Here is a 17,532-nt window from a genome sequence, read left to right as displayed (position 1 = left end):
TTCCATGGTGTAACTGTTTCTATGTATTACTTTATTCTTATGGCCATACCACAAGTTTAGAGCTAACTTTTGCATTTAATGCCTCATGGTACATTGCCACAATGCTTACACCCAACCATAAGAGTTTTTTTTACTCCTATGACTCTTCTTATGTTAACATTGTGGATGCCCTTAGATGAATGGAGGAGACAGTTTTTTAGCACACGGGTGTAGGTACACCCGTTGCTCGTATCTCATCTAAATAGTCATCAAAAAATATGAAACAATTTGAGAAGATAGTTTAATATGATTTATTTCACTTCATCAACATGCAAGTTTAAATTCAACTTCTACAAGTTGTAGCAAAAATAACAAAAACAATTATGAATATGCGTATACTTAGTTTCAGTTTTATTTATTTTTTTGCTACAACTTGTAGAAGTTGGATTTAATCTTGCATGTTTGTGGAGTGATATAACTCATATTAATCTATCTTGTCAAATTTTTTTATATTTTTGATGACTATTTAGATTGTATGCAAGTACACGGGTGTATATACACCCGTGTGCTAAAAACTGTTTGCCGATGAATGGACACTTCTTATGTTCAGCATGCTCCGTGCTATCTGTTCATCAATCGTCATACTAGCAAAATCCCAAACATTACGTAAACTAGAACTACCCTTTCCTTGTACATCGAAGTTTTTTCGAGAAGTCTTCTGGATAAACCATTTATGAATTCAACCTCGTGTTCAACAACTCTTGCCTATTTGATGGCCAACTGTCTAGAAACTGATCACATGAGCATCGGCAGCAGTATGCATGGACACATTTTTTTGGGCTTGTTATGTAGTTACCATTCTTCTTTCCTGGCTTGCTTACTCTAAGTCAGTCAGTTACTTGCAAACATGTTGCTGTTGGGTGTTGAATTGAAATGTTTTGCCAGTCGTCATCTACTATATAATATGCTGTATTGTACATGTCTGAATCAACACCGAGATGTATATTGTTTGAATGTTAGTATTAATAAAACTGCAACGTGCATACATATGTAAGCAAACAACTGTTCAAAGTCACCGATGCGTTGTTATCACGAAGTTGTGCCGCTGGAATATTTAATTTCTGATATGTCATGCTTGAAGCAGATTAAGCCATAGGGCAGCAGGGTCAGAAGCTGCCTGTCATACTGATTCCTTCTTGTTTTCCTGAAGGTAGGCAGACGAAAGCAATAGTACTTTAAATAATGAAAATTGAAAAGCTGCATTCACATCTGCTGTTACACTGTGGGCTGTAAAATTTTACACAAGTAGCTTAGTGTGCTTTATGATGTCAGAAGTTCATGACTGACTGATATATAACTGGGATAGACTTAGTAATCGCCTGGTGATCTGATAATGGACACTCTCTGGTAGCTTTAGTTCATTGCATTATATACTACTCCCCATTAGCTTATACAGTTATACTGATCAGGACATCCTGTTCCTTTCTGGTTGTCTCTGCCGTATATACTGTGTGGAATCTCATTCTGTTTGATGTGTTCGGTTGTCTAGTGATTCTTCAGTATGCCTTCATCGCATAACTGTTTTTTGTTAAAGAAAAATGATTCAGTATGTATGGCCCTCAAATGACAATTCGATAGTGCATGTTATATCCTTTCAGGTGCATGCTTTAATTTTCTTGATTATTAGTGTCAGGCCTCAACTATGTATCTTTCCCCTTTTGAATCCGTGTGTGTGATATCCATATATCAATCATTATTTCATAAGAGAATGGGCCCCCACTCTGATTAAGTGGTAACCTCTGTAGTCAGTAAGCTAAATTTCTAATACTGATGCATATATGAATATGCTAAGGGGTGATGACTCGGCAGTGTGTTCTTTTGGGTCAGCAGCTGATGTCCGATTTGGCCACTTGATTCCGTGCTCCTCTTACGTAATCCTCGACTGGCACAAGGCTGCATTTGATGTAACTCTACTTGCTACTGAACAATTATATTTTTGTTTTCTCATCAAGCTTAGCTACTTGATATTGAGCAGATGAACTTCACATCGCTGTCGCAGTCGGCCGGCTCGTTTATTAACAGCTAGCTTAACATTTTTAAAGATAACAAAAATATTTTACATCTCTTACCTTCATCTCTAGGCACACGTACAACCAATAAGTCGTAGAACTAGAGAGATAAAAGAGGTGGTTTAATTACGGCTTACATGGATCACACTACTGATTCATGAGATAATACAGAATTTAATTACCCCAGCTGTCGTTACTACTTTGATGATTTTTTTTTTCAAGGACAGTTTCATCGAGCTTGATAAATACTGATACGTCACGTAGTTTGGAAGTGAATCTGATACATCCAGGGGTGATGGTCAAACATCGTATTCCCAAACAAAAAATAATTCGGGAATAAAATTCTATACGTGTATTTTTCGTGATATAAAAGTTAAGACCGCAAAGTAAAGTTCAGTAATTTTTTTTCTAAAATCAACTCCAAATATAAAATTGAAAATTTTTTTTAGCTTACATATATAACTATAAGCGAAAAGATGTTGCAAGTTTGCACTTGCAGCGTAAATGTAGTGATGTAGGATTACTTTGTTGGTGGCTTTAATTGTGCCGATGTCATGATCCATTTCAGGCCAGGTCACCCTGGCTTTTGTCAATACTTGGCCAAATAACCGGGAAGACTGGAACCTGATTAGTACAAGTTGATGCGTTTTATGTTCCAGTGCTTGCACCACAATCCGTTTAAAATATTGTTCAGGTTGGACACACAAGTTTTAGCTGAAAGTAATTTCTGGCCGCTACAGTAACAAAATCCCACAAGAAGTAGTAATCTATTTTAAATTAGAGCCACAAATAAGGATGGCACCCACCGCTATACTATACATATCCGTCCAAAAATAAGTGTCCTCTTAAATTAGAGCCCGATGATTATATTTATTTTGGGACGAATGTACTTTTATTATTTTGTCTCACAGTAGAATAAGGTACTATTGCCACAGTAATATGCATTAAAATGTTATTATGCCCGCTTCATTTTCTCGTAGCTACCGTTTTTTTGTGTTTAGATGGGATTAAAAAGTTGGTCCCCGTCACATCGGAGACACTTATTATAAATATTAAAAATAAAACTCATCCATAATCTTAGACTAATTTATGAGACAAATCTATTGAGTCTTATTAATCCATAATTAGCATACGTGATGCTATAGTAAATATGTGCGAATTAGCTCTCATTTCTATAATTAGTTTTATAATTACATAAATTTATATAATTAGCCTTATAAATAGTCTATGTTTAATACTCTAAATTTATCCGATACGACAGCGATCCCTGACCCAAACACCACCCTTGTATTGTCTGCAGAGAGTCTGGACTTTTTGCATTGCTCTTTGTAGGTTTACCCATCAAGCCAAAAAAAAAAAAAAGCCAAACCAAGTGTGCGGAATGACGCACACTACATTTGTGGTACGTCAAAACAACTATTTTGTGATTGAATCTTGAACATGCTTATCAGAATATTTGATCCACTAAAATTAAACTATATATATATTGAATCCACTAGCTTAGAATCTTGACTAATATGCACATACACGCTTGGAAACTAAGTTTTGGCCTTTGCTGTTCGCTAGCTGCTTCTGACCGGAAGATTTGATTTAGCCACTAATTGTTGCTCTAATATTGTCAATGTTAATTATACTAGTAGAGTATTCTTCAGAATTAATGGTACACACTTCTATTTTTTATTTAACGTCGTTAAAATTTTGGATATATGTTTATTTATTTGTTTTAGTTTACATGATTATTAATTATTTTATTATAATTTGATCTATTCCTAAATACACTTTTAAGTATGATTTATAGTTTTATAATTTTTTTAAAAAAATACATATGACGAACATATAAATCGACGGCATTAAAATAAACAGAGAGCGTACGAGAGAAAGATTTCTTTAACTGGATGTTATAAATTGCAACTTGACGTGTTTTGCTCGAGTAGTGCCCGAGCACAGTGGTGACATTTTTTAATCACTTGAAAAAACGGTTTAACTACATGTCATTGCCAACTTTAAAACACAAGTTACGTTCAACAGGAACGTGTTGGACACGTCGAGACAAGTTGGAGCGAGTAGTAAGTACTTATCTCTTGTCGTTGCTGATGTAAACTATGTCAATTTGTTTAATCAATTGCTTGTTAATTTACTAGTTACTACTATCTTAGTGAACTAAGCATGCAAGGCACATCGATCATTGAAACTGGATGAGGTCAAGCGTGGTATCTTGGATCCAGTTGCTTAGAATCTTTTGTGTATATATGCATGTGGAGTAATGAGGAATACCTTGCCCTTAATTTGCAATCAGTTTAGCATAAACTAGCAGTGAATCTTGGTAGTGCTATTTTACAAGGGCTTGACATTGATATGGATATATATTATTTTACTACTATTTTTTTAACAAGTAGTGTGCTGTACTTAACAACTGGAGTAGTAGCTACCAGGTACATACATACTCATCGATAGATTTGACTCATTATTCATTACTACTCTTGAAAGATTCTGGATTATAGATCATTATGTGGCTCCTTTGAAAGGTGGGAGTTTCATAGGGTTTTTATAATTATTTTATTTTATCTAAAACTTTATATAAAATTTTCACTCCAAAGGAGGCCTAAATTAAACCAAAAAACTATAGGACAAGTAAGTAGATGCAGGAAACACAACTCTCTTAAAAACAACTAAAGAAAACAGTGTTTCGTAAAAAAAATATAGTAGCATTTTTTCCTTGCTTTCATCAATAGTTAGTCTAAGCATAGATTTAGGTCCCTTTAATTACAAGAGAAATACAAGTCTAAAACAAAGGATTAAAAATATAAAAAAAATATAAAATATAAATATCTTTCTGATTAGACCACGTAGAAACACGGGAGTTAGATGAGGGACGATAACTCAAACAAAAGTTTCCACAAGGTTGTGCCTCATGCTAACTTTCCTCTAAAATTTTCTACTTTTAAACCATTTCATAGTAATTTCATAGAATACTTATCAGATAGGAAATTTTGCATATGGGGTCAAATTCCTACAAATTTTCTATGTTTTTACTATAAATCAAATGGCCCTCTGTGATGGTTTTAAAAAATCAATGGAGTAGGATTTGCATCTAGTACTATGCAAATTACTACTATACTACAGCATTATCTAAAAATTATTAGGGCATTTGGATGACTTTTGAAGAAAAATGAGAGAAATTGAATTGCTTGTACTACAAATTCTACTGAGATGATTTCTAACGACATATTTAAAGATAAAAAATAATTTATAAATAAAACTTATATATATATTCTTAGCGAATTAAATGTTAAGGCTGAAAAATAAAATTAAGTAAAAACTTAAAAACATCCGTAGATATAAGATTAAAAATTTAAATTTATTGGAGCCGGGACTGTCAGCCGGTGGGGACAGGGCAAAGAGACGAAAAGCAGTACGGGCCCACTCGACAGTGAGCCGTTCGCTGATCCCATTCAAGGCAGCGTCCATCTGTCCAATCTTCCGTTACTCGCGGAAAGGCGTCGCGGTCCCCACCCCACTTCAACTCCCACCCAGCCTTCCATCTGTCCGTCCGATGCACCACCGGACGAATCCCGACCGTCCATCGCGCGCATCTCGCTGCCCCGGTAACCGGATAAGGAACCGCATCCACCGCCACGCGTCGCGCCCTCACTGGACGCAGCCGCGGAGCTACTCCTGTGGCGCGACGGTGTAGAGAATCCTAGCCTGTAGCAGGCGCCAAAAAATAATAATAAAGAAAAGAAAAGGAAGAAGCTATCTCCCTCCTCCTCCTGCTCGTCGTCTCGCTTCGCCGCCGTTTGGATTGGATTGGACTGCACCTCGTCGCGCCTCTCCGGTGGCTTCGCTTCGCTCCGGCGGGAGAAATTTACTCAACTGCCCTGCCCACCGCTCGCCTCTCCTCTACAAATACTGCTGCCTCCCACCGGCCGGCGTCATCCTCTAGAAGATTCTCCCGCAACCGCCAAAAAGATCCCCTTGGATTCGACGGCCCGCCCATTCGCCATCACCACCTGTGGTCATCGCCGAGCTGAGCTTTGCCTCTGCCTCTCTATCGCCGCCGCCTCCCTCAGCCGCCCTAGTGGACGACGTCGCTATGGGGGAACCCGCGTAGGCGGCGGCACCTCGCCGCCGTGGGGGATGGAGGAGGAAGACATGGAGGAGGGCGTGGGCGAGAGCTCGGGACCATCTCCCCGGGCCGCCGCCGCCTCCGCCGCCGCGGGACTCGGTTATGGTTCCGGCGGTGGTGGCGGCGGCGGCGGCGGCTTTAGCACGCACGGGAACATTAGCAAGGCCATCTACGACCGCCTTGTGGCGATTGGCAACGAGGAGGCCATCTCCAACCCCTCCTTACGCCTTGAGCTCGACGAACACATCGAGCGGTTGCCGACAAGGTTAGCATACATACACGTGCTTCTCTCCTTTCTCAGCTGCTTGCTTCCACTGGGTGTTCACTCCAAAGGTGCAATCTTGCGGGTGCAGCTACTCGATCGATCTGGATGTCAACAAGCCAGAGGAAGTGCTGCTGCACCGGAGGATCCTTGCCGACTGTGCCGACCCTGACAAGCGCCCAATCTTCCATGCCCGCTTCTTACGGGTAGAGTCTGGATCAACTCCAAGAGAAAACGGTAATGGTGGGGGCTTTCTCCCAGTCAATTTGAGGTATAGGTCACTAAAACCACAAACTTTCCGATGCATAGTTAGTGAACTAGTTGAACATAGGTGATTCGAGTGGACTGTGTACCATCTTTTTTATGTTTGAAATTGTATTCTTTTGTGTGAAAAAAAATGGATCTTTCATAAACATCAAGACGACTCATCAGCATACCATTCATGTTAAGATTGATTGTGCATGTGAATATTGGACAGAGATGATGAATTCACAGAATCTGAGCCATATGAAAGGATGATGGAAGACCTGAGTTTAGAGAGAGGAAAAGGTGGGGATGACTTTGAAGCCATCTCTGCTAGGTATTTCTCTTGTTCAGTTGTTATACATATGACATATCGGTACCATAATAACGATCAATGCATCCGAAATGTCAGTTAATTTCAACTATCTGGTTCATTCTAATGCAATTTTTTTCATGACTTACTTTCATTTGTAAAAAACACGGTTCATGCCCAAAGGGTGCCGATAACTTGACTGAAAGTTTGTCCTGGTACATACAACAAAAATGTGTTCCTCAATGGTGCTGTTTAACTTGATACAAAGCTTCCATCATGTTAGAACTAATCTGCAATAATAAGTAGGGTGTAATTCAGTTTTATGGGGTTTATTCCTATGGTACTTAGGAGCACCCTTTGCAGTTAGCATTAGTGTAGTTATATGCAATCAGGCTAGTGGCTCCAATCGGCTTTGTTGGAATCATTGACGCTTTCATATCTTTTATCAGTTTTCATATAGTTCTTTTCACAGAACCATTCTCTTTAATTGCCTGAGCAATCATCTTTAATCATTTGGCTTATGAATACTTTGCTCAAAAAACACTTAAATTTTCTGCAGAAGGGACCCAAAAGACATCCTTGTTCATGAAATTATTTTTTCTTCCAATGACAAGCCAAAGCTCCTCAGTAAGGTAAGTCTATGCAATCTGTGATTTCTATTTAGACTTCCATATGAATACCACATCTTCTTGGGTCACTGCTTTAATTGTGAGATATTGTTTTACAGCTATCTGCGTTACTATCTGAAATTGGGTTGAACATTCGTGAAGCTCATGTGTTCTCAACGACAGATGGCTTTTGCCTTGATGTGTTTGTTGTTGATGGCTGGGATACAGAGGTAAACTTAGAGCATGTTTTTGGTTATAGCGCAATTATGGTTTTAAACTTTTAATCATGACCCTGAAATAGATAAACAATTTCTTACACTTAGCAATCTGATTATCTGTGTAATTTATAGATTCTTATGGGCAGGAAAACATCACTGGCTTTGTTATGTACTGTACTATGCTTTCAAGGTGTTCCTCAAAGTAAAACATTGCCCAACACTATGTGCAGGAGACAGATGGTTTGCTGCAGAAGCTGAAAGAGGCAGAGGCACACAGCCATGTATGTGGCTTCCTATTTCTCCATTTAATCTACATAATCACTTAAAATTTAAAGGTGCCTTCCTGGTTAGGAAGTCAACATGCTTGCAACTTTCCTCCTTTTTACAGGAAATGCTGTTCTGTAGATACTCAATCAACATTACAAGACTTAAGAAATGAACGCAGCATTCCAAGCTTTTCCCTTACAGACTTGAACTTATTGTGTGTAGGGCTCATTGTCTAATTCCACAAATTCTTCAGCATCAGAGAAAGTTCTAGAGCTGCAGGAAAAGATTGGAGATTCTGATTTCGACAGGACTTTGCTGCAAATTGGGAAGAAGATTGCATCTGGATCATCTGGGGATTTGTAAGAAACATGTAACACTTATTACTTAGGAAATAGGAAAACTAGGAAAGCACAGAGATAACTATTTAAAACAACAGGTACAACTCAAATGCTAGTGTGGATTGCACGTTCTTTCTTGCAACTTTTCTCGAGGAAATGGTTTCACAAGGGGGCACTATAACAAACAATCACAAAACTAATAGTATTCAGAGTTTTTGAGTTCAACTTGTTGAAACATATTATTGTGTGCATTATTCCATTTTTAATAATATTTCGAGCAAGATCAATGGTTCTTTAACCAAGAGGTCTTGTTTATGTTCTCAACTGCAGATATCGAGGAACTTATCTTGGTGTGGACGTTGCAGTAAAATTTCTTAAATCTGAGCATGTTAATGAGTCTTCAAAAGTGGAGTTCTTGCAAGAAATAATGATTTTAAAGTACGCTTTCTTTTGAAAACACTTCGATGCATAACCTAGACTCTTACTTATTTAATTCCAGATTATTCTAACACAGTGAAGTCGTGTCCAGGAGTGTTGATCATGACAATGTTGTCCAATTTTACGGAGCTTGCACAAAGCATCGAAAGTATCTCATTGTAACAGGTGACACAAATATTGCTGATAATCTTGCTTGCAAATATTTTCAGAAGAATCAAAATCTTTGTTTCTCAAGATTCAGATAGAAGTAGTCTTGTGCTTGCCTTCTTCAGCATATTTACAATCTGAGTATAGTTGATGGATAAAAAACGGAGCTCATGTTTGGGCGTAACCTATGTGCTTGGTTATTCATCTCTTGTTTCCTTGGCATCTAATGTGAATTAACTGTTGATTAAAAATTTCTAGGTTTTGCATTTTGATGGGCCTCATTGAGTGGAACTGTAAAAAAAATAAATCTCGAAAGACAGGGGATAACTCCTGTCTTTTATCCATTTGGTAGGGACTTGAAGAGCTGCTAAGTCTAGGAGGGATATTGTAACCATTACATTTGCTTGTTGCGTTCATACATAAAGAATGTCTTCACCATGATGGAAAATAGTGCAAGATATGTCTGGTCAGAAGAATATTGCTACTCTGTTTGTATCAACAGGTCTCTGCCCATCCTTCAATTAGTGAATTGCTAGTTTCTAATTCATTCGTTCCTAATGATTATGCAAAATTACATTTTCTAAATTACAAGCCTAATTTATGTATTGTTTACACTTTACATGAGTCTTTTGTGCTGTGATATATATTTGTTCTTTTATTATATTGCACAGCGATGAAATCTGGGTCTCTAACTGCAAAGTTCATATTAGACTCATCCTGTATAGAACCTTAATAAAAAGGGTCAAAAATGGAGATGCTATCTTGGGATTTGTAAGACATGTAGTTCATACAATTTAACTTGACATTAGTTTCTTGAGATTACTACTCATTGTATAATTGATTAGCAGTGAGATATCCAATCTTGCTATCAAATAAATATTTAGATGTTTTGAAGACCTTTGTTTGGAGGGCGTTTGTTCAATTTAGTGCAAATAAACTTGTGTTCAGAATAGAAATTAAGCTATTTTCTGGACATTAAAAAATATACCTGTGCATCTTTTTTATTGAATCATCGTATTCATGCAGAAATTAAGTCCAAGTATTTCATACATTTTAGTCTTTATGTATTCGGAAGATGACAAGAATTATACTTTTTTAGATAATGAACAAGGATTGCATTGATAGTAAATGAACTATGTACTTATATACACTGCTATTATTACGTCCCCTGCCATCCCATATTAGTCTATGTGGCAATGCTCTTCTTTCAGACAGTTAATTGTTCATATTGGAACTGACAGTGTCAAGAGTGTTGCTAGGCATTAGTAATTGGTTCTTGGATAAGACCAAGAGCCAGTGACCTAAATGAATTTAAGTTATCAATGTAGTCATGAGATCATTTATGTACTTGTCTTACTGTATTTGTAGAGAGATGTTTGTGTGTGACAGATCCAACTTCCAAGTGTGCACTTTATTTTCTAGCTTCAATCCCAACAAATTCCATAGGCGATGTATTGTTTGTCTGTATTTTAAGTATTGAGTTTCTTAATTAGACAAGTCAACTCAACGTATAGTATTATCTAGCTAGGGTATTTACTATCAGGCAATATTATTTCCTTGACTTGATTATTTCATGCCAACTGATATTTTGCTTTGTTATTCGTTTGTTTCTTTCAGAGTACATGTCGGGAGGTAATCTGTATGATTTCCTTCATAAGCAAAACAATACTTTGGAGCTTCCTGTTGTTCTTAGGATTGCTATTGGTATCTCAAAAGGAATGGATTATTTGCACCAGAATAATATCATCCATAGAGACTTGAAGACTGCCAATTTGTTAATTGGCTCTGGTCAAGTATGCATATTGTTTTAAAATTGCTTATCAGTTCAAGGATGTTGAAGCGCTGATTCATTTCTTAAATAGGTCGTGAAGATTGCGGACTTTGGTGTCTCTCGGCTCCGATCTCAAGGGGGAGACATGACTGCTGAAACTGGCACATATAGGTGGATGGCACCTGAGGTACTATGTTGATGCGTTTGTTCCTTATCCTCTGGTATCCTTTTTCCCTTTATTTTTCTTTCTGATTACTCAAGAGACTTTTGTACTGCGACAGATCAGTGCATCCTTCCTGTTTGCTCATTAGAAATTCAGTTTCACGAGCTCATTTCATCAGGTGTAGACAAATGTACAGATGCATGCTGCTCAACTGCTCTGTTTTCATATGTATGCATGCACAGATACATTTGATCACGTTTGCTTTTACTACTACATTTGATATTTTGGGTATCAGTGTGCAAAAACTATACATAGAAGAGTTATGCAAATCTAGAAAACAGTGTGCATGTGCGATGTGCTTATCGGAGTTGCATGTGTTACCAGGTAATAAACCATAAGCCTTATGACCATAAAGCAGACATCTTTAGCTTCGCTATTGTTCTATGGGAGTTGGTCACTTCTAAGGTAAACCATGGCAATGTGCTCATCTTTCATAGTTCTGAAAATTTTGAACAGTGGTTGACTTTGGTCAAAGGTAATAACTTAGTTTACCTATACTATACAGATACCATACGAAAATCTTACACCTTTGCAAGCTGCGCTGGGAGTAAGGCAGGTATGTATTCGATGCCAATAAGCTTGAGTTATACTTTCTGGCATCAACATTGGGTGTTCTGAAAATAATAATAATAATAATAACAACAATGACAATAATAATAATCTATACTACTATAAAATACAGTAGTGGTAGCAGTAGTGCGTACGTCACCACAACCATCATTGTCAAGTACTCTCTCCGGTCAAAAACACTTATCGTTCAAGACAAATTTTGTCAAATTTCTAATATTCCGATAAGCAATTTTGTGTTAAAATAAATTTATAGACCTAATACGTTTAATATATCATGATATAACTTTTCGAGGAGAATTTGTGTATATCATTTGTCTTTTATTTAAACTAAGAATATAAGAAATTATTGATGATCAGAATTTTATAAGTTTGATTATTATCCTAAATGATAAATATTTTTCACATGTGTAAATACTCTAGTTGCTATTTGTACTTACTAGCTCTGCACCTTGATTTCCTAAGCATGTGTTTTTGTTTTTGTTTTTTTAGATAAAATATTTTTTATGTATTTTTTAAACACAGTATAACACACAAGCGATCTTGTTTTAATCAATTAAAAATATTTTCCAATGAGACTTAATTTTGCTACTTTCAATAATAATACTACTACTACTACTACTACAACATATGGATGCTTAAGGATGGAGAACCGCTGTAAACGTTGTCCTTGTTTATTAGGGAATGCGCATGGAGATCCCACCACGGGTTCATCCGAGACTGTCCAACCTGATTCAACGGTGTTGGGATGAAAATCCTCATGTGCGACCAGTTTTCTCGGAGATTACTGTAGAACTCGAAGATATCTTACGCTATGTTCAGGTAAATTTGCTGACTGACTTTAGGTGTTATGAGATGACAATCTGAAAGAACAATGGAAGTGAAAGTATCTCTATGTTGGTGCTTGAGACCGTGCTCTGATGAAAAGTTGCATATTTGTTGTAGGTGCCCAAGGCCGGAAGTCGACATCCCAAAGCAAAGATTCAGAAGAAATCACCGCGATAATATTTACATGGGTTCGTTATGGCCTTTTGTGAAACAGCTTAGAGGTTTTCTTCCAAATTACCAGGCTACGGTTTGTTGCTAGCGGCCCAGCACGGCAGCATAGAAATGATTCTGTATATATGTCAGATGCTTGCCTGTATAATATTTTTTACACTTGTGCCTGATGGTATGAGTTTTCTGATTTTGTCATATAATGCTTACTAGAAGAACACTAAATTTGGAATGTGGAACAAGGCGGCATCCATTGAAAAATATAATATAGGTCTTGCAGTTTTTATGCTTCCAACCTGCACATTTTGACTCATGTAAGAGTTTCAGTCACCATTCAAAAAAAAAAAAGTAAGAGTTTCAGTTCAGATGACGTTACAATGCTAAATCTTGCCAAAGTCTGAAACTTATTCGTCTAATTCCTCTGACCACAAGATATAAGGATTACTAACTATGCATATTGACAAATTCATGTTCCTACGTTTGTACCATGTTTCGTAACAAAATGGTTAGTGATGTCATGAATTTTATTCTTTGTTGTTGGCATCCATTTCGTAAGTGTGTTAGATAACTCGTGGACGCACGGTGTCTGGTGGTGTGTTCGAGTGCGTGGTAATCGAAAGTGAACAGAAAGAAAATATTTCGTACTTTCTTTTAGTCACAATTGTTTATATTTTATTTCCAAACACATGATTTGCTATGCTATGATTGAAATAATTACCCATAAAAATCAGTGCATAAATACTTATTATTACGCTAAAAATTTACTCCTAAAAATATCTATATTTTGAAAAGTATATATAAAAAAGAAGACGATGACAAGAGGAATATGTTTGGGCTGGGCCTGGCCCAACCGGAGTTAGTTGGGCCTTCCATAATTGGTAATGGATAATTAACTCCAAGAGAGGAACAAAATAAAACCTTCCAGATTGGGACGCATTTCCAGCGGTTTCGCGATGGCGGCGAGCGCTGCGGAGACGACGGTGGGCGGGTACGAGCTGCGGGAGCGCCTCGGCGGGCGGCCGCCGTCCACGGTGGTGTGGCGCGCGGTGAGCCGGTCGACCGGATGCCCCGTCGCGGTGAAGCAAGTGCGGCTGGCTGGCCTCCCCGGCACCCTCCGCGACAGCCTCGACTGCGAGGTCTGCTTCCTCGCCGCCGTCACCCACCCCAACATCATCCGCCTCCTCGACGCCATCCAGGTACACCTACACCTGCCCGACCACACCCTCTCGTTCCTCGTCGTCTCCCTCTACCAATCCCAGTGAATCTCTGCCTCTAGACCCAGAGCAGCCTCTACCTTGTCCTGGAGCTGTGCGAGGGAGGAGACCTGGCGGCATTCATCGAGCAGAACGGGAGGGTGGAGGAGCGCGTCGCCAGAAATTTCATGAGACAGATCGGTAATTCATCGATCGCCATGCCAATTTCATTTCTAGCAATTGGCATACCTGCAACCTTAATTCTTGTGGCAGGAGCTGGCTTGCAGGTGCTCCGCATGCACCATGTCGTCCACAGGGACTTGAAACCCGAGGTCCACGGAGTCAAACCAACCAATCAAATCAACCAATCTATCTCTTAATCTTTAATTACTTGTGTTTTTAAGCTCTAACCGATTTGGGACACCGATATGAACTGATACAAACAACTGTTGAATGCTGCAGAACATCCTGCTGTCTTCTCCTGGCAGCAACGCCATCCTCAAGATATCTGATTTTGGCCTGTCAAGGTAAACATGGCAAAACGTACTACTAATAAGACCATCCAAGTTTCTTGTCCAGGCAGAGCTTCAGATGCAGTTTCACTTCTTGTTTCAGAGTTCTTCGTCCTGGGGAATACACAGACACCAGTTGCGGCACTTGTTTATACATGGCCCCAGAAGTTATGCTATTTAAGAAGTATGATGGCAGGGTGTGTTATACGTGTTCCAGTGGTTAACTCTCTTTGCCAACAGAAAGAGGATAAATCTGAACATAGGTGTGTTGTCTGTAGGTAGATTTGTGGAGCATCGGCGCTATTCTCTTCGAGCTCTTGAACGGTTATCCTCCATTCCATGGCAGAAGCAATTTTCAGGTGTCCATTAGTTCTCTCTTCACCGTCGTTTATCTTATCAAAACTCACTTCAGTTCTCATATTCAGTTTCTTTCTGCAGCTGCTTCAATGTATAAACAGAACCACATCTCTTCCATTCTCGGAAACCGTCGTTTCCAAGCTGCAGCCTGATTCTATTGATCTATGCACCAAACTGCTGTGTAGCAATCCAGGTGTGGCACTGATCATGTTACTACCTCTCACTCTGTCACTCACCCTCAGCACTGAACCGTGTGGAGAGTTGAAAGCTAACAGATTTTTTGTACTTGCTTCCAGTGAAAAGGATTTCCTTCCAAGAATTCTTCAGCCACAGCTTCCTCAGACCATAGATGCTTTACTGAAGAACACAAGGAAACCCATCAATATCATCTAAAGTTCAGACAGTTGAGTTGTCCATTTGTTGTATACTTGACATTCAGGTACCTCTGTCACTGTGTATAAGGCTTCAGAACCTTGTTTGCAAGGCTGCTTGTCTTCTCTGTAAACCAAAATGTGAATATATATGTTGGGAGTTCTGTAGACAGTAGCCATCTGTGTTAGAACTGACATTTTCCCACCATCTCCTCATCTCCCACCCAAAACATTTCAAGGCTTCCCCCAACCAGTTCTATCGCCTTTCAGCAATTCTCTGCATTTCCAACCCGTTTCCTTGTTAGCTGCAACGAGCAGCGCCATTCGTGGACCTTCAGATTCGAGGCGCCGCGCCGTGTTGGTGCCGTAGCTGAGAGCGATCTTCTGCATGACCAGCGGGATTCCTTCCGATGGAGCGCCTGAAGATGATCGCCGATCTGCTCAGGGCGAGCGCGAGAGGCTCGTCCCTTCGCGCCGGCGTCCAGCTCCACGCCGTGCTGATGAAGCTCGGGTTCGGATCGGACATCATGCTGAACAACAACCTGATCGACATGTACACCAAGTGCGGGAAGCTTGTCATGGCCGGCGAGGTGTTCGGCGAAATGCGTGAGAGGAACGTGGTGTCCTGGACGGCGCTCATGGTGGGCTTCCTGCAGCACGGGGAGTCCAGGGAGTGCCTCCGGCTGTTCAAGGAAATGCAGGGTTCATCGACCGCGCCGAATGAGTTCACGCTGTCGGCGATCTTGAAGGCGTGCGGCGGCGGCACGAGAGACGGTGGTCAGATCCATGGCGTCTGCGTCAGGACGGGGTTCGAGGGGCACGACGTCGTCGCCAACTCGCTGGTCGTCATGTACTCCAAGGGCCGGTGCACCGGCGACGCACGGCGGGTGTTCGACGCAACTCCCTTCAGGAGCCTCGCCACGTGGAACGCCATGATCTCCGGCTACTCGCACGCCGGCTACGGCAGGGACTCGCTGCTCGTCTTCCGGGAGATGCGGCGGCAGCACGACGAGCAGCCCGACGAGTTCACCTTTGCCAGCCTCCTCAAGGCGTGCAGCGGCCTCGGCGCGGCTCGCGAGGGCGCACAGGTCCACGCGGCCATGGCAGTCAGAGGGTTCTCCCCGGTGTCGAACTCTATCCTCGCGGGAGCGCTCCTTGACGTGTACGTCAAGTGCCACTGCCTGCCGGTGGCTATGAAAGTGTTCGACCGGTTGGAGCGGAGGAATGCCATCCAGTGGACGACGGTGATCGTCGGCCACGCGCACGAGGGGAAGGTGAAGGAAGCAATGCAGCAGTTCCGGCGGTTCTGGAGCTCCGGCGTCCGTGCCGACGGCCATGTTCTGTCCAGCGTGGTCGGCGTGTTTGCAGATTTTGCTCTCGTCGAGCAGGGCAAGCAGGTGCACTGCTACACGGCGAAGACCCCGGCCGGGCTGGACGTGTCGGTGGCCAACTCTCTGGTTGACATGTACCTCAAGTGCGGCCTCACCGGCGAGGCTGAACGGCTGTTTCGGGGGATGCCGGTGAGAAATGTCGTCTCATGGACAGCGATGATCAATGGCGTCGGGAAGCATGGCCATGGCCGTGAGGCGATCGACTTATTTGAAGAGATGCAAGCTGAAGGCATCGACGCCGACGAGGTGGCCTACCTGGCGTTGCTGTCGGCGTGCAGCCACTCCGGCCTCGTCGAAGAATGCCGCCGGTACTTCTCGAGAATCTGTCAAGACCCGCGTCTGAGACCGAAAGCAGAGCACTACGCGTGCATGGTCGATCTCCTCGGCCGCGCCGGCGAGCTCCGGGAGGCGAAGGAGCTCATCCTCAGCATGCCAATGGCGCCAACGGTCGGCGTATGGCAGACGCTCCTGAGCGCCTGCAGGGTGCACAAGGACGTCGGCGTGGGGCGGGAGGTGGGCGACGTCCTCCTGTCGATCGACGGCGACAACCCGGTGAACTACGTCATGCTGTCGAACATCTTCGCGGAGGCCGGCGAGTGGCGCGAGTGCCAGAGCATAAGGGGCGCCATGAGGCGCAAGGGGCTGAAGAAGCAAGGCGGGTGCAGCTGGACGGAGGTCGACAAGGAGGTGCACTTCTTCTACGGCGGCGGCGACGAGGCGCACCCGCAGGGCGGCGACATCCGGCGCGTGCTGCGCGACGTGGAGCGGAGGATGCGGGAGCAGCTGGGGTACAGCGGCGACGCGCAGTTCGCGCTGCACGACGTGGACGATGAGTCGCGGGCGGAGAGCCTGAGGGGGCACAGCGAGAGGCTCGCCGTGGGGCTGTGGCTGCTGCGCGACGGCATGGACGGCGGCGGCGAGGTGATCCGGGTGTACAAGAACCTGCGGGTGTGCGGCGACTGCCACGAGTTCTTCAAAGGTTTGTCGGCGGTGGTGAGGAGGGTGCTGGTTGTGAGGGACGCCAACAGGTTCCACAGGTTCCAGAATGGCGCCTGCTCCTGCACAGATTACTGGTGACCCAACTGATGGATGAAACTGAGTTTATGTCAATTATTTCAGGGCACAACCGAAGGAATTTGAACG

The 17,532-nt window shown here is 41.8% G+C and overlaps 3 protein-coding genes across 3 annotated transcripts; all 3 read left to right on the top strand.

Moving 5' to 3' along the window:
• Positions 1–5,800: 5,800 nt before the first annotated feature.
• Positions 5,801–12,849, top strand: LOC102714558 (serine/threonine-protein kinase STY8-like). The gene is made up of 15 exons (XM_006653844.3): positions 5,801–6,439; positions 6,528–6,707; positions 6,915–7,016; positions 7,552–7,624; positions 7,720–7,830; positions 8,049–8,099; positions 8,308–8,444; positions 8,754–8,861; positions 8,953–9,026; positions 10,626–10,801; positions 10,871–10,966; positions 11,327–11,407; positions 11,508–11,558; positions 12,251–12,391; positions 12,515–12,849. Exons 1-15 carry the CDS (start codon positions 6,186–6,188, stop codon positions 12,572–12,574), a joined length of 1,695 nt encoding a protein of 564 aa, XP_006653907.1. The 5' UTR covers positions 5,801–6,185; the 3' UTR covers positions 12,575–12,849.
• Positions 12,850–13,500: 651 nt separating this feature from the next.
• LOC102714289 (serine/threonine-protein kinase ATG1t) lies at positions 13,501–15,168 on the top strand. The gene is made up of 8 exons (XM_040522912.1): positions 13,501–13,761; positions 13,842–13,959; positions 14,032–14,090; positions 14,221–14,285; positions 14,374–14,467; positions 14,549–14,629; positions 14,709–14,820; positions 14,924–15,168. Exons 1-8 carry the CDS (start codon positions 13,519–13,521, stop codon positions 14,974–14,976), a joined length of 825 nt encoding a protein of 274 aa, XP_040378846.1. The 5' UTR covers positions 13,501–13,518; the 3' UTR covers positions 14,977–15,168.
• An 85-nt stretch (positions 15,169–15,253) lies between these two features.
• LOC102704974 (putative pentatricopeptide repeat-containing protein At3g15130) lies at positions 15,254–17,532 on the top strand. The gene has a single exon (XM_006652998.3). The coding sequence runs from the start codon at positions 15,409–15,411 to the stop codon at positions 17,464–17,466; it is 2,058 nt and encodes a 685-aa protein (XP_006653061.2). The 5' UTR covers positions 15,254–15,408; the 3' UTR covers positions 17,467–17,532.

The sequence above is a fragment of the Oryza brachyantha genome, chromosome 4 (assembly GCF_000231095.2).
Source record: "Oryza brachyantha chromosome 4, ObraRS2, whole genome shotgun sequence".
Classification (NCBI taxonomy): domain Eukaryota; kingdom Viridiplantae; phylum Streptophyta; class Magnoliopsida; order Poales; family Poaceae; genus Oryza; species Oryza brachyantha.
Note: the sequence above shows the minus strand (reverse complement) of the source record. Positions and strands in the feature narration are given on the sequence as shown.